This window comes from Vulpes vulpes, chromosome 16, assembly GCF_048418805.1.
Source record: "Vulpes vulpes isolate BD-2025 chromosome 16, VulVul3, whole genome shotgun sequence".
NCBI classification, from domain to species: Eukaryota; Metazoa; Chordata; class Mammalia; order Carnivora; family Canidae; genus Vulpes; species Vulpes vulpes.
The window spans coordinates 43,226,453-43,244,012 of NC_132795.1; the positions used below are offsets into that span (position 1 = coordinate 43,226,453).

General features: G+C 34.6%; 1 protein-coding gene and 1 pseudogene across 1 annotated transcript in view; one reads left to right on the forward strand and one right to left on the reverse strand.

The window, feature by feature from the left end:
• The window catches only part of ZFC3H1 (zinc finger C3H1-type containing), a 56,866-nt gene that overhangs the window by 26,272 nt on the left and 13,034 nt on the right, over window positions 1-17,560 (reverse strand). The window contains exons 3-12 of the mRNA XM_072742411.1: window positions 15,567-15,631; window positions 11,788-11,986; window positions 11,325-11,548; window positions 9,200-9,323; window positions 7,278-7,375; window positions 5,622-5,831; window positions 5,269-5,433; window positions 4,028-4,165; window positions 3,064-3,185; window positions 2,381-2,530 (exon numbers count right to left, since the gene is read on the reverse strand). Coding sequence (XP_072598512.1) covers window positions 2,381-2,530; window positions 3,064-3,185; window positions 4,028-4,165; window positions 5,269-5,433; window positions 5,622-5,831; window positions 7,278-7,375; window positions 9,200-9,323; window positions 11,325-11,548; window positions 11,788-11,986; window positions 15,567-15,631 — 1,495 coding nt within the window. The remainder of the gene's footprint in view (window positions 1-2,380; window positions 2,531-3,063; window positions 3,186-4,027; window positions 4,166-5,268; window positions 5,434-5,621; window positions 5,832-7,277; window positions 7,376-9,199; window positions 9,324-11,324; window positions 11,549-11,787; window positions 11,987-15,566; window positions 15,632-17,560) is intronic.
• Window positions 14,028-14,376, forward strand: LOC112922269 (large ribosomal subunit protein eL36-like; annotated as a pseudogene).

Below are 17,560 nucleotides of genomic sequence, written 5' to 3' on the forward strand. Positions count from 1 at the left end.
TTTAAAAAAATAAAATATTCTAAATCTTAAAAAAAAAATAATTAAAAGGATGATTACTTTCATATTCACTAATCACAGAGGTACTCAAATATATTATTACATTTTATGAAAGGAACTATAGGTCTGAACAATGTGAATTACAGTTAAAAAAACTACTACTAGTAGATGTGACTGAATCTGACCCTATATAACCCCTGAAAGATGAGGACTTAAGACAAAAACTGCTTTAACATCATTTATAATACTCCTAATACATAAACAAATAAGCATCTAATAAGCATAATCAAAAGTACACTTACAAATCTCTAACTCATAAAGCAAGGAAAAGGAAGTCTGAATTTATAAACAATATACAGATGTAAAGTTTGGAACTGAGAATAAAAACAGGACAAAAAATAAATGTATGGATACAAATTTTCATTTTCTCAACTACTGAATATTATAGTTAAAAATATTAAGTATCTTTCCCAGGAGATACTATATTTCAACAGTTACGAAAATTGACATTTAGAAACAATCATACAGAGAATATGTGATAGAATGGGGAATAGAAAGATAAAAGAATTTTTTAAAACCTTTTCACTTTTTATTAGATATATATATATATATATAACCTAAATGAATTTATTTTAATTTAATCTCCTTTAAAACATACAAAATACCATTTCTTATTCATAATTTAAGAGATCTATGGTCACCACAGCATTTCATTTATGGAACACGTTTTTCACATCTCTAATATCAGTAATGTCTTAAGCATTACTGTATATCACAGTTTGGCCAGGAGCAGGTTTTCTTTCTTAGTGCATAAGATAATGGCATGCTTTAGAAGTAATAAAATATGGTAGTTAGCACGAAGACAAATATTCAAAGTTGAAGATGTTTATAAACACTATTTTAAAATGTATTTCATTTTGTTCAGAATACTTAATCTCCAATGTCTTGTTCAGAAATGGAGAACAGAACATACTTTTGTTTACTTATAAAAATTTACAGTCATTAACTCCTTGAAGGATCTATGGTGCCTTAACAAAATACTCCAAGTTACATTGTTTTTTTCATGATTTAAAAAAGATAAGGTGGTTGTAAATTTCTACCTTTTTCCTTTCATTAAGTAACTATGGGTGGGTGAACTTTTGAAGCTTCCTTTAAAAACCATTAAATTATTTACACATTGTTAATGATTTTTAACATTAAGAGTTAATTCCTCACTAAGATCAATTTTTACAATCAAGCTTGGAGTTTATGAATTAGTTATTAAAAAAAGAATAAGGAATGTCTTACCATTCTTGAATAGAACCTCCCTGTTACATGTGTAAACTTACAGGAGGACTAGCAGAACAAAATTCATTAAATGCTGATGTTAACTAAAGCCATTTTGTTCTTCATCAACTAATGATTTCAAGGTGTATGGAATGAAAAAGATGTATAGCCATATAGAATATAATCATTTCGGGATCCCTGGGTGGCGCAGCGGTTTAGCGCCTGCCTTTAGCCCAGGGCGCGATCCTGGAGACCCGGGATCGAATCCCATGTCGGGCTCCCGGTGCATGGAGCCCGCTTCTCCCTCTGCCTGTATCTCTGCCTCTCTCTCTCTCTCTGTGACTATCATAAATAAATAAAAATTAAAAAAAAAAAAAAAAGGTTAGAATATAATCATTTCTATCAAACATATGCTAATGGTCCTCATCACACACCAAAAAATTTGTAACCATATATATGGGGATAGATGTCACAAAACTTACTGTAGTGACCATTTCCTAATATACACGTATACCAAACCATTATGGTATACATCTGAAACTAATATATGTCCATTAAACCTCAATAAAATAATTTAACTTGCCTAAATATGCTAATGAATTCTATAACTCATTATGTTCATCCTGTGAGGTTATACATTTTCAAAATTCTGAAGCACCAAACAACACATTGATTTCACAAAACATGTAAGTTTAGGATCATAAATTAATATTCACACACTTATAACATTTATAATAATGCCGTATTTGACTATGTGTCTTACTCAACAGACTGGGTAATGACTATTTACAACAATCAAGCCCACCTTTAACAACATATGGTTCCAATGAAGGTATTTCAAAAAGATATCAAAGTTTTAAAAAAAAATCCAAAACAAGGAATTTCATAAATGTTTTTAGCAATGAATAAGCCATGTATATATCTGCAGGGAAACAAATCTTTCAAATCTTGATATTTCTAAACATTAATACTATTACTTTATGTAAATGTGTAATTCAACAAAATGACAGCTTATTAGTTTTACCAGTATACTTGTTGACATACACCACAAAAATATATTATTCCAATATAAAACATTTTAAAATATGCCAATATTTAATGAGATAAAGAGGCTCACCTATGTTTTTTAAGTTTTGCTTCTGCATCTGTAACCTGCTTAGTAACCATCGCTATTCGGCCAATTCCATCAATTTCCACATCAGAGTTTGCTGGGGATGACGAACTTGTCTTCAGCTGATCTGATTTAATCAAACGCTGTTTCTCTCGACTAAGATAATAAAAGTAGATGAGTTATATACCAAAGCATAAACTAAAATTATTTATCCTTAAACATCTATTCTATTTCATAAAATAAAAATATTAGTCATATTGGCTAATAACGATGATGATCAATACCCATGACAAAGATGCCATTCAAAGCTAAAAGTCTGCATGGTATAGAGTTGTCAAATCACTATGTTGTACACCTAAAACTGGTACAACACTGTGTGTCAACTACACTTTAAAAAGAGAAGAATACTGCTGATTCTACTAAGTATTTTTTCAGCCTTACTAAGGTAAAAGTGACAAAATTATTGAAAGTATAAAAAAGTTCATAGTAGTAGTAGTTCTCCTTTATTACAATTTTCATCTTTTTCCAAGCTGTTTATATCTCAGTGTGCCACTGTATTCAAGTCTATAAATGATCACCTGTGAGTTATCTTGGATAAAATCAGCATCACTCATGACAAAAAATTGTGTAAAGACTAAGTACTGAAATAGCACATACTTTTAAAGTTAATTACAAGAAATGCCACTTACTTGGCAATTTCTTCCTTTAACAATCTATACTCAATCTTCTTTTCTTCAGGCAAAGCTTCAGGTGTCCGCATGGGATCATTTTCTTTTTCAGATTTTGGAGGTACTTTTGGTTTTGAAGCTTGCTAGAAAACAGTTGAAGTCCACCAGATCAACCGCTTTTAATAATCCCACACTAAGACTTGCACTTTACATTGTAACCCACTGTACATTTACATATTTAGAAATAGAGAAGTAATTCATAATTACTTCCTACTTCTTTTAACAATGCAGCCTACTCTACTAACCACAACGTAATTGTAAGACCCAGTAAGCCCTACAGTTTTAAAATAATTGAACTAAATCATAGTAACCAACATATGTAATAATAAGAATGAGGGTAAAAGTTGTACTTAGATTATAAATTTAATAAAAATTGTCTTCTGGGCAGCCCAGGTGGCTCAACGGTTTAGCACCACCTTGAGCCCAGGGCCTGATCCTGGAGTCCCATGTCAGGCTCCCTGCAGGAAGCCTGCTTCTCCCTCTGCCTGTGTCTCTGCCTCTCTCTGTGTGTCTCTCATATATAAATAAATAAAATCTTTAAAAAAAGAAAACAAAAAAAACAGTCTTCTGGTAATACGATACAATTTTAAATCAGTAAGTTTCCTTCTGGTAATATGATACAATTTCAAATCAGTAAGTTTCCTTAGTACAGAAACAATTATCCACTCAAGTTTTGCTATTTTGAAAAAAGGATTAGTCAATTAGTCAATTTAAAAAAAAATTAAGTGGGTTTTTAATAGTTAAATCTAACTAAATTTATACATTCTTCATTATATAAAATCCTAGATAACACAAATACTTATTTTATTTCCACAATTCAATATATTAGAAATCTAGACCTCTAAGGTCTAATTTTCAGGAAAATAAAAACTTTAATGATTACTAAGACATCATCTTTCATTTCATCTTTCATTATTGCACTTACCTCAGCAGTTCTTCTTGCTTCTTTAATCATAGACTCCAATCCACCAAAAACACTATTTGTTGACTTGGAAGCCTCTCCATCAGACTCACTGTCATCTGAATCATTCAGTGTTACAACCACTGATTTATGCTTTGGAAGCTGCAAAGATAACATGTTACTTTTGATGACCAAAGTATTCTTTTCTTGACTTTACCCCAACTAAAGTGGCCTTGGATAAGTCTTGAATTTCAATTCTTAAAAATAATGAATTCCAAGTAGTCTATGGTTTCTTATGGTTATGTTGCATAACTAACTTTGTTCCATTTCACCAAGACTGGTTATTTGTCGGCCACAAAAAATATTCTCTATTTTCAGATATGGAAATATCTTTCTAGATACTAGTATGATCACCTGTCTCATGAAGTTTTATTTTCTCCAACTTTCTTTCTTTTTTTCTTTATTTTGGAGATGGGGAGGGACAGAGGCTGAGGGAAAAAGAATCTGGAGCAGGGGCTCAATCCCACGACCCTGAGCCAAAACCAAGAGTCAGATGCTTTAACCAACTGAGCCATCCAAGTGCCCCATTTTCTCCAACTTTCTATATAAAGAACCATAATGCCACCTAAATTAATAACTCTTTACAACCAAAAAATTAATAATTCTACATAGTTATTGACAAAACTTTTTGGCTTTTGTGATTATATAGAGAGAGTAAGTGGCCAAAATTGGTTTACCTAACAGAGGCAAGATTTCCACTTGGCTTTACTTCGGTTATTTTATTTCAAAGCCATTGGAAACAAGGTAAAAAGAAACTGTCATTTCAAGTTCTTTAATGGACATCAGTAAATATCATAAATGAATTCTGTCATTATGGTACAGTCATTAACTGTAAAAAATATGAGCAGAACATAAATTAAGATGGGAGAAATAAAAAAATACACATACAATTTGCTAAAAGCAACTCTAGAACAAAAAAATATAAATGGACCAATTTATATAGAAAAAATAAAGTGAAAAAAAATGGCAGAGGAAATTATGAAAATAATGCTTCCCCCCCCCAAATTATCACTGAACTATACTAGTTTTCAAGTGAAGAAGCCACTCCCATTTCACTATTAATAAAAAACAATAAATTTTTACTTATATGTGAATATATGTACATATATAAATAAACTAGGAGTTAGGGAGTAAGACAGCACAATTTCATAAAAATTTCTCATAAACTATTTAACAGTAGGATTCAATACTTTGCTTGTTCTTACCGAGATGACAGTTCGTGGAAGACGAGGTCCTCTGTGAAACTTTGGATTCTGTATCCTAGGCTGAGATACTGTATTAATACTGACTATTGATAGATTGCTTCTTGGCACAGGCTGTGAATTGTTCAGAACTGGAGGTGAAGGTGGGTCACTATTACTGGATGTTTCCTGAATAAGGAAAAGAGAAATATGAAATATTTTTAAACAAAAAGAAAGTTCTGTCATCTTGAAAAATCTCGAGTAAATCAGTTTCAGACTTATCACTACTTTACTGAAACGCCCAGTGAATTCCAGAGAAAAGCAAAGCTAAAACAAGAGTCAAGAGCACCACCTAGAGGTTCGAGCACCTAAATTACCTCTGGCTTAAAAGCTCTTTTATTTGCAAGAGATTTAAGTAGCTCTTCTCGAAGCAGCATTTCTTCCTCCTCTTCTTCATCTGCAAAAGGTGGTTTTGGAGGCTGTTCTGGATCTTCAGGTGGGAGAGGTGGTAAAGGTGGTAGAGGAGGTAGAGGTTCAAGAGAAACACACAAGCCTTCCACATAAGGCTGGCTCAAAGGTGGCATAGACTAGTTATTTTTAAAAGAGAAGAAATAACAATTACAATGAAAATTTTACAAATTCCAAATATTTATCTCTGGAGCAACAATAAATTTAAACAGATAAACTTTAGGTTATTACTTTAGTTGTAAGCATAAGTGAACAAAGTGTCCTATACATCTTTAAACTAAACCAAATTCAACATTCAACCATGAAAAACGTGTAATTTTTGGAGTAAAAAAATCAACAATATTTGAAACATTTAATTTGTGAACTTCCAGGTAATTAACTATATACACTTCTCCATTCCCTTTATTTTCATTCAGCATTCCAAAAGACAGAAATGAAATTTTATGGGGTCTTTCCTCTAGATACTACCTGAAAACAAGTGAAGATACTGAAAACCAAGAACACAGGTTATTTAAGTAAAAAACAAAAATTAGGCACCAAAGAGATTCTAAGAATAGTACCGAGTATCTCAATAACTGTGTCAAGAAAAATCTCTTAAATCCCTGCACAGTGGCTTCTTAGAAATTATTTATAAAGAAAACTAAACTTATACAAATCTCTGAGTTTGGATATATTTTTGTTTCAAAGACCTTCCAGTATTTCTCTCGGCATTTAATTCATCCATTCTCCATTTCCCAAAAAGAAACATTCTTCCTTTAGGAAGAAGAAAAAAGTTTTCTCTCACTCTGTGCTCTAAAATATCCCTCTCCAAAAAATAAAAAATAAAAAATCCCTCTGACTTTAGGCTTCCTAAGAGGACATCAGATGTCCACCCAAAAACTGTGAAATGGCAAAGTTCCCGCTAACCTACTGAGAGAGCTCCAACTTGATCTGTAGGTTCTTTCAATCTAGAAATAACTTTAGAACTTTTCTTTAGGATTCCCCTACTTCCTTTTTTCTTTTCCTTTTTTTTTTTTTTTTTTTTTTTTTAAAGTGAGGGACTGGCAGTTCTTTTAAAAGGAAGGGTAGGTGGGGGAAAAGAAATTAACTTCTATATACAATGCTCTTCCTTTGCTGAAATTTCAAGTTAAAAATAACTGTATTCATCAAAAGAGGAGAAAGGAGAGAGTTTATTTCTAAAAGTATCCTAAAGCACTTAAACCCCAACTGCCAAAGAAGATAATCCCAAACAGCAGATAATCTTACTCTGTTTTGGAATAAATTTTTGGAGTAGCTACTAGCTGAGAAGGAAAAAAGGAAACATACTAGTAAGTATTGAAAGAAAGTACACAGGAGATTAAAAATTAGCTATGGAAAAAAACTACCAAATGGACAGCCTGCCAATACATAATTAACTATTTATTCTGTAGGTTTCATAGTTATTAATTCTGGTGAACAATTCTAAATTAAGATCTCTTCAAATATTAACTGCTTTTAGTTACATGTCAGTTTTTCAAAAAAAAAAATTAGAAAAGACACAAAACAACAGAATAATTTTCTTAAAAATCACATCAATTCTCACTTACAGAAACCTGAGGTGGTGGAGGCAGAGAAATAGATGGTGCTGGAGAAAAATACCCCAGTGAACATTCAGAGAAGAATGGTGGTTGCACCGGTGAAGGGGCTGTAAAACAATTTTTTGTTAGAGGAGTTTACAAACAAATATACTTTGTTTTTTGTTTTTTTTTTTTTAACAAATATACTTTGAAAGGAATAAACTAAGATTGTGATATGCTTGAAGAAATATAAATACATCTAAGTAGATGTGCAAATTAATATCTTTAACCCCCATGAGACCTTTCCACCAATTCAGTATTGTCCCTTATCATCATAAAGTCAGCCTTCCAACCTAAGTTGACACATTGATTTCACAAAACATGTTAAGTTTAGTTTTGTGTCTTAAAACTCTCTCCTGTTCCACTTTTCACCTAATAATGGAAACAGGAAACAGTGCAGGAAAGACAATAGAGCAGGTAACAGGCAATAGAGCAGGAAAGATAAGAAACATACTTTTTCTTTTTTACAAACATATTTTTTAAGGAATAACAAAATAAAAAATTCCCCTGAATCTACTGAACTACCCTAACCAAAAGACAAGTAATGTGGTAACTTCATTCTTCCCTTTGTGTGGAATGAAAAAATGAGCTATTTAAATTGTATAGACAGCAAACAGGAGTAGGAATGAAAAGAACCACCTTCTTAATGTATTAAGAAGTTAAATGGGGATCCCTGGGTGGCGCAGCAGTTTAGCGCCTGCCTTTGGCCAGGGCACGATCCTGGAGACCTGGGATCGAATCCCACGTCAGGCTCCCTGCATGGAGCCTGCTTCTCCCTCTGCCTGTGTCTCTGCCTCTCTCTCTCTCTCTCTCTCTCTCTCTCTCTCTCTGTGACTATCATGAATAAATAAATAAAATCTTTACATACCCAAATCTAAACATACCCAAATTATATAGATTTTTCTTTGTCTCTATCTACACACACTCAAGTAAGATTCCAGTGTTGATGTGTTTTGACAATGTGACCACAGGGAGAAGTACACTGATCACACAATCTTTCAAGTAAGTATTCCAGTTCCTAGAATGCCAACTGCATTCAGTTATCTGCCTATCTTGTGTGTTTTAATTAGTGAGAAAATATGTCTCCCACAGAATCACCCCTGAATATCAACTAAAGTCTCCAGCCCTCAAGAATAGTCACTTCTTAGAGTATGCAATCTAAAACAAGTACTTCCCTGATCAGTTCTAACTAGCCTCTCCTAAGCCACTAGTAATACCACTTACCATCTCCAAATTCCTACAAAGTAACATCACTGGAAAGAGAAAGGAAGCCCAAAAACAATAAAGATTTTTATGACTAAAGCAGAAATTATGATATAAAGGTAACTTAAGAGATCAAAAGTTTACTGTGGTTATTTTTATTTAAAAGCGCTGCTCTAGGGAAGCCGGGGTGGCTCAGCAGTTTAGCAACGCCTTCAGCCCAGGGCGTGATCCTGGAGACCTGGGATCAAGTCCCATGTCAGGCTCCCTGCATGGAGCCTGCTTCTTCCTCTCCTGTGTCTCTGCCTCTCTCCCTCTTACTGTGTCTCTCAGGAATAAATAAATAAAATCTTAAAAAAAAAAAAAAATAAATAATAATAATAATAATAATAATAGCACTGCTCTCATCTTTCCCACAATCCTCATTTTTTAGATCAAATAGTTACTAGCAGAGTTTAAATACTGTCTTTTTATTTAAATGCTATCTAGAAAGAAAAATCTGAAAAAAAAGGTTAATATAACAAACGTGAGGTTTGCTCTCAAAGTACACCATTAAACATTTATGGTTACACAATTCACCAGCAAAAGTCACTTTCATTACACATTTCTTTCAAGGTTTTGGTTGGTTTTATGATCATTTTCCATTTATGAAAATTTGTGAATATGAGAATGTTTTAAGCTTTGGCTCATACCTGGAGAATTGGTTTCACTATCTGTATCCATAGCAACTTCTTCATAGTTATCATATTGATAAATACCTCCTCCACTATCAGTAGGTTGCTTATCTAGGGATCGTCTTAGGTCAGGATCTGAAGACTAAGAACATAAGATTTTTTTCAATTTCAAAGCATTTTCTGTCTTAGTCTATTCTTAGGCTACAAATTATGAAACAAATGACAGTGATCTAAAGAACAGTATCAAAAATCATATTCCTCTATAAATAAGATGACACGAAGTTTTTGAACACTTATGGACTCTCCCTGTATGAGTAACTAGATTAATAAATTCAAGTTTTAGGTCATCAAAAGACTGTATTTTAGGGGCACCTGGGTGGCTTAGTTGGTTGAGTGTCCAACTCTTGGTTTTGGCTTAGCTCATGATATCCTGGTTGTGGGAGAGAGCCATTGCATTGGGCTCTGTGCTCTGCAGAGTCGGCATCAGATTCTCTCTCTCTCCCACACTCATTTTCTCTTTCTCTTAATCTTTTTTTTAAAAAAAGGACTAGGGCAGCCCCGGTGGCGCAGCAGTTTAGCGCCCCCTGCAGCCCAGGGCGTGATCCTGGAGACCCGGGATCGAGTCCCACGTCAGGCTCTCTGCATGGAGCCTGCTTCTCCCTCTGCCTGTGTCTCTGCCTCTCTCTCTCTCTCTCTCTCTCTCTCTGCGTCTCTATGAATAAATAAATAAATAATCTTAAAAAAAATAAAAAATAAAAAAGGACTATATTTTAGAGCATTCTGAAAAAATCCAGTAACATCTTAGTTATGAACACACTGATGACAGCTGAAAATTAGAAACTCTTAAATAATGGGCTTATGTGGTTTTCTTTTCTTTTTTTTTTTTTTTTTTTAAGATTTTACTTATTTATGATAGACATAGAGAGAGAGAGAGAGAGAGGCAGAAACAGAGGCAGAGGGAGAGGCAGGCTCCATGCCGGGAACCCAACGTGCAACTCGATCCCGGGTCTCCAGGATCAACGTGCAACTCGATCCCGGGTCTCCAGGATTGCGCCCTGGGCCAAAGGCAGGTGCTAAACTACTGAGCCACTCAGGGATCCCCTTATGTGGTTTTCATTTTGTATTTCTTACAATGTTTCACTCACAAAGACAGTTCATAACTAAAAACTAACAAAACCTACCCAGATTGACAAAAGAGTTATGTGAAAACAAATATGGTACTTTTCTCTTAAAAAATATTCTATCAAGGGACACCTGGGTGGCTCAGTGGTTGAGTGTCTGCCTTTGGCTCAGAGCATGATTCTGGGATCCTGGATGAGTCCTGCACTGGGTTCCCCGCAGGGAGCCTACTTCTCCCTCTGTCTGTGTCTCTGCCTTTCTCTGCCTCTCTCATGAATAAATAAATAAAATCTTAAAAAAAAAAAAAAAAGTCTATCAAGGTACTTTTTAGAAGTTCAAAGTATATTTATAAATTCCTTGCTTAAGCAAACCTAACTCCTGACTCTCTACAATTAAAGAGCTCTTACTTAACATCCCTGTCTTCTTCAATAGTTCATTCACAAGTATAATTTCAACTATACCACTAAATTAATATTAAATCTCCAGTTTACTGCCTGACACCATCCATAAAAAATAATGACAATCATTATCAATGACTTTACTTAGTAAAGGTTCACAAATGCTCAGTAACTAAAGTAGCCACAGAACCAAGGCTATTAGGATTCAACATTCTTTAAAATAATCCATACCAATTGGTCATGATACACTTTCAATTCTGCAAAACTAAACAAATGCTTAAAAAAAAAACTAAATGAAATTCTGTCTATAATATGCTTAGGGTATGGCCATTTTTAGTATAAATCCTCACAAGTTAGTAATCCTACTTTCTTCTAAATAGAGAATGATAAAAAAATCAAAGGCAGACTTTGCTAACCATAATTTTTGGCTTTCATTTCTTCTATTTCTAATATCCACAACTACAGGAAACTAATTCTCAAATTATAACCAACCTTTCCTTCTCTCCCAAAGTTATAACAAGTTCTATCAAACACAAGAACTCTATACTTTTTCTTAGCTGACTGAATTTATGAAGTAGGACAATAAGGACCCTTAAATTTGAATAATATTTTGATTTTATCTTTACCTTACTTCTTGATCTCCTCTTTCCACCAACCAATTTCATGAATCGATTGTACTGCTCTTCCTGATTTGAGAGATCTCGAATTTTTCTGATTTCTTCTTCTCTTTTCCTTCTCTCTTCTTCTTCAGCTTGTTTCCGCTGATCCTCTTCTTTCTGTCTTTCCTGTTCTTTTTGTTGTTGTAGCTTCTTCCATGCCTTTGTTTGCTGCTTCCTTAATGCTTGTTTAGCTTTAAATAAAAATACAGAAACATCAGTATCTATTAGAGTTAGAATTTTCTAGATAAAACAAGAACTTTTTAATTTATTTTCATTAACTATATAGCTGCTCATCCAAGTTCTGTTTATATAGAACTGTGTCCCCCATTCAGGGACCTATAATTCCCTAAACTCAAACTTTTCTGAATTAAAATCTTAAAACTATATTGATATATGAAGTCAGTTAAAATAATTTAACAGAAATGATCACCTGTAGTGCTAACTTTTTTGGCCGAATGTGTTTTTGTACTGGTTTTAACTTTTTGTTGTACACTTTTCGTTTTAGTCAACTTTTCTTTGCTTTCTTTCATCACCTGCTGTTCTTTTTGTTGCCATTTTTTACTGGCTGACTGAAGAGCCAAAAGACGAAGTTGTAGTTCAGACAGTTCCTCTTCATCTTCACCAAGTTTCTTTAAAAAAAAAAAAAAAAAAAAAAAAAAAAGTTGCAATTGTTTAGTTCTATTATTTGACCTTAAACATTTCACCAACCCAAACCTTTCCCAAGATCAGAATTTAGCATTAGTTGTAAAGCAAATATTTAAAAGGCAATTTAAGTCAAGCAGGGAACCTAAACTACTTACCACATCCCTACACCCTAATCCAGTCTCTATTATATACAGACAGAAAATCAATCTGTGGAAGGGGTGTGTGTGCAAGCTGAAGGGTTAGAGGGGGTGAGTATAACTGATGGAAAAGGATGATACAAAAAAGGAAAATTAAGGGTCAGAGATCAGCATTTAACTGAGTTTCCCAAATAAGAAAGTAAAAATCTTTGTTTTTTTAAATTTTATTTATTTGAGAGAGAGAGCAAGAGAGCAAGAGCACAAATAGGAGGCAGTGAGAGAGAAACAGGCTTCCTGCTAAGCAGGGGATCCAAGATGGAGCTTGATCCCAGGACCCTGGGTATCATGACCTGAGCTGAAGGCAGACATTTACCTGCCTGACCCAGCCAGGTGCCCCAGAAAATAAAAATCTGATGACAGTGAATCCAAGAAGAAATGGAAGCAGGAGAGGTCAAGAATGAAGAATGAAGCAGTTCTATAGTCATGTGATTTACTAGTCTTACAAGTAATACACAGAACAGGTACACTGAATGTCAAGACTGAAATTTGTGAACTTTAAAAAAAATACACATTTTATAATTCTTTAAATGAGATTTACTTATATTTGAATATTACTTGTTCTAAAACTACAGATACTTACCTGAATATTTAAAATATTTTGAGGGGCACTTGGGTGGCTCAGCAGTTGAGGGTCTGCCTTTGGCTGGGGTTGTGATCCCAAGGTCCTGGGACCAAGTCCCACATCAGGCTCCCTGCAGGGAACCTGCTTCTCCCTCTGCCTATGTCTCTGCCTCTCTCTGTGTCTCCCATGAATAAATAAATAAAACCTTTTTATAAATAAGTTATATATATATATAAATATATAAGATACATATTTTGAACACCCAAGACTTTTCTTTAGGGATGCTATAACAGAAAAATAGGTTAAGAGCAAATATTTAAAAGCTTTTTTCCAATTGAAATATTAATTTTTTTCACTCTACCTTTTTAAAGATAATTTTAAAAATCTATTCTCTACATTTCAGTTAAAATTAGTTGAAAATGTGAGGCAAACTAACAAGCAAAGATTCTCAAATGGAGTAGATGGATTTGGTGGAGAGAAACATATTGGGACTCCTCTGGCCTCTCCATTCTTTGAAATTAAATGCAAAACCATCTATGTTTTTCCTTTATGTGTATGTATAAAGAAAGAGGGAAGCAAAAAATATTAAAACTCAAAAAAGGTTAAGGCCCACTTACCTAATAACTTTTACTTAGAGGTGAATTATAATCACATATTGTCTATCTCTGATTAAACTCTTTAACTCCTAAGCATAAAGAAAATATTGGGCCCCTCCTACTGGTTTCATTTTACTATGAACTATTTATTATAAATGTATAACTGAATTGTCTCTATGCATTTCAGTACTTCAGTTCATCCAAGCCAGGATATAGATAGTCTTTCCACTGTTAGGAAATACACTGTTACAAATGAGTTGAAAAATTAACCTTTTTTTTTTTTTTTTTTTTAAACTCTAAGTCACTTAAACATACCAAATTCTACTGCTTGGTCCTGACAGTCTAGAGCTGGGCTATCCAGTGTGGTGGCCATGAGCCCCATGTGGCTACTTAAATTTAAATTAACTAAAACTGAATAAGAAATTTCGTTCTTCAGCCACACTAATCACATTTCTAGTGCTTTAAAGCCACAAGTGATTAATAGCTACCATATTGGAAAATGCGAATAAATAACATTTCCATTACTGTAGAAAATTTTATTGGATAGTGCTGATCTAGAGTGTTTAAAATGAAGCTATCATCACTTAAAAGTCTCTGATTACTTTCTGCAACTACTCCTTTTGGAATAAAACATAAAAGTTACTGATTCTGGCCTTCCGCCACCGGAGCATCGAGCAGCAGCAGCCGTCTGCAGCCATGGCTCTGTGCTACCCCATGGCCGTGGGCCTCAAGGGCCACAAGGTGACAAAGAACGTGAGCAAGCTGAGGCACAGCCGCTGCCACGGGCGCCTCACCAAGCATACCAAGTTCATGCGGGACATAATCCGGGAGGTGTATGGCTTCGCCCCGTACGAGCGGCAAGCCATGGAGCTGCTCAAGGTGTCCAAGGACAAGCCGCCCTCAAGTTCATCAAGAAGTGGGTTGGGACGCACATCCACCAAGAGGAAGAGAGAGGAGCTGAGCAACGTGCTGGCGGCCATGCGGAAAGCGGCCGCCAAGAAGGACTGACCCCCTCCCCACCCCCGTAATAATAAAGCCTTCTCCCCGGGAAGAAAAAAAAAAAAAAAGGTTACTGATCCTGTCATACAATTGTATGTTAACTCAAAGCAGCGACCTGGTCAGCCAAGAGCACTGAACTTCATTTAACTCCTTGCTCTGACACTTACTCACTTTAGGCGAGTCACTCAATCTACCCATATGAATCTTACATCATCTGGAAAACAGATAATGTCAGCTTAATTTATAAGGTTATTGTTGAGGATATTAAAAAAACACATACACATGCACATGTGTATGTGTACATATGTATCTATTACATTATCAGTCTTAAATTCAGGATCATCGGGGATCCCTGGGTGGCGCAGCGGTTTGGCGCCTTGCCTTTGGCCCAGGGCGCGATCCTGGAGACACGTCGGGCTCCCGGTGCATGGAGCCTGCTTCTTCCTCTGCCTGTGTCTCTGCCTCTCTCTCTCTCTCTGTGACTATCATAAATAAATAAAAATTAAAAAAAAAAAAAATTCAGGATCATCTCTTTCCTAAAGCTTCTAGACTCCTTGCATCATTTTAATTTACTCATAAAAACTAACTGAAATCTTAAAAGAAGGAACTGAAGGTATTTCAGATCTCTAATTCAACAAAGAAAAAGGCTTGGGCTATTGAGAGCTCTTACATATTAAACGCAGTGCTTGGTGCTTCTGTACATTATCCTGCTGAACTTCACCACAATCCAGAGAACAGATGACACTGAACACATTTTGTAGAAAAGAAAATAGAGGCAAGCAAAGGCAAAAAGCTTACACAAGATCGCTGAGCTAGTAAAAGGAAGCTAGATCTGAATAGCAGGTCGAGATCTAATTCCAAGGATTTCCCCCACATGGGATAATCCCCCTAAAACAGGAAAACAAAATCTCTGGGTAAAAATTAAAAGTTTCAAAAAACTAACAAACCAAAAGATCATCTGTGGATATGTATTTAAAAAAAAAAAAAAAAACTTCAATTAATCAATTTAACTGAACCCAATGCAAAGATACTCCAGGACATCTCTCCAGATTTTACCTTTAAGGCTTATGTCCAAATAGAGGTAATGATGAAAGAAATGATGTAAAGAAAATAAGTGGAAACAAGAAGAATCTTCTTTCAAAAGAACAGAGCAATGCGGTATAAGAATCAGTCTTAGAGAGACACCCAATTCCAAAAAACAGTATCTTACCTTTTCAGAGAGAATGTCTGAGGCACTAATTCTTCTTGTTAAATTTTGTTCTTTATCTTCTAACCCTTTAAAATAAAACAGCATATTTTGAATACTCTGAAAAACAGCTAACACCGATTTAAAATAAAATGCTGTATATTTAGTAGTACTTATTTTAAGGGGTCTCTCATTTTCAATCTCTGAACAAAAAGAGAAGAATGCTGTTAGAATGAAAATCTGACCAAACTTTTCATATTAGCCTCATTTCTGAAAGTTATAACGCAAAATGATTCAAAATATTAAATAAGTTAAAACTGTATTTTGATAAAATGACTTATGAACTGAAAGTAATATTCCATTAACAGAATTTACATTAAGCTGGCAGTACCTTATGAGCACAACATTATCTTAAAAACAAGTACGAACCACAAATTTCAAACTATAAATCTAACTTTACACAAAGTTTGTAAAACCAGGTAATTGTTTAGTTCATCAACAATGTAGTTTGGCATTGTCCTACCACTGTTATGGGTCTCTACAATAAAATTATTTCATTTTTGACTCAATACTTCCAAGATGAAAATTGGTTTTGTACAGTCATGTAGTGTTTTTATAATTATTATCTGGAATTCTAAATTGAGCTAAAGACAATCATCAGGATATAGATGGTAGTTAAAACCATATAATTACGAACACCCCTGGAGAATGCAACACAGAGGACATCAACAGTTAAGAAATTTCAAAGGAAAACTATTTTTTTAAAAAAAGAAAATCAGAAATTATAAAAAATTCCAGATATGTATAGTATTACCAAAACCCCAAAATTTCAAGTTTATGAAGAAACACATTACTGAATATAGTAGTTATGTCTACGCCCTATAGAATATTCTCAACATTGTGGCCTAACAGGTCCTTTGAGAACATAAAACAAATTATATCAGTCTTTGATCGAGCTCTCATAGCAATTTCATTCAGAGTAAAAAACAAAGGTTTTTTTTTTTTTTAATTTTATTTATTTATTTGACAGAAAGAGAGCACAAGTAGGGAAGAGGGTCAGAGGAAGAAGCAGACTCTGTGCGCTAGGCAGGAAGCCCGATGTAGGGCTCAATCCCAGAACCCTAGGATCATGACCTGAGCCTAAGGCCGACGCTTAACCAACTGAGCCACCCAGGTGTCTCCACAACAAAGTTCTTATAAACCTCTACATGATCTATCCCAACCTATCACCTCTGACCTATTCTCTCCTACTATTCAGCACCCCCACTCTCCTTTCTTTAGTGGCACAGGCCTCCTCCCTTTTATTCTCCAAATATGCCAGGTATCCTTCTGCCTTAACAGTAGTTATTTTAGTTCGCAGATTCTCAAACTTTACCAGGTACTAGAATCAACAAGAAGGCTTGTTAAATTTAGAATGTTGGGCCCCATTTCCAGAGTTTCCAATTCAGTATATCTAGGATAGGCCCTAGGCATTTGCATTTCTATCAAGTTCCTAGGTAATGCTGGTCCAAGGACCAAAGTTAGAAAATCATTGCTCTAGCTCTTTATTATCTGCCTAGAAAGCTCTTCCTTCAGATATTCATTTGGCTATTCCCTCACTGTCTTCAAAGACTTTAAATCTCACCTTCAAATGCAGGCCTCCCCTGATCACTTATTAATACTGCAACCCACAGTTACTATCCCCCTACTTAACCCTGCTATAATTTTTCCATAACTGTTATTTACTCATCATATTTATTTTTCCCCCTTCTAAAACACAAATCCATTAAGGCATAAATGACTGTCTATTTTGTTCATGGATATACTGCCAAGAGCCTGGAATAAAGTGCTCAATTTCTGAATGAATGGAAGAATGAAATAAAAAATGATGGAAAATTAAAATTAATTTTGCAATTCCATCAAAATAACTCTGCCCTGATTAGTTTCAGTAAGGAATAGAAAAGCAGATTGCACTGGATTAAAAGGGAATGAGAGGTAAAGTGGAGAGAGTCAGCACAGGCTAGCCTTTCAAGAAGTCT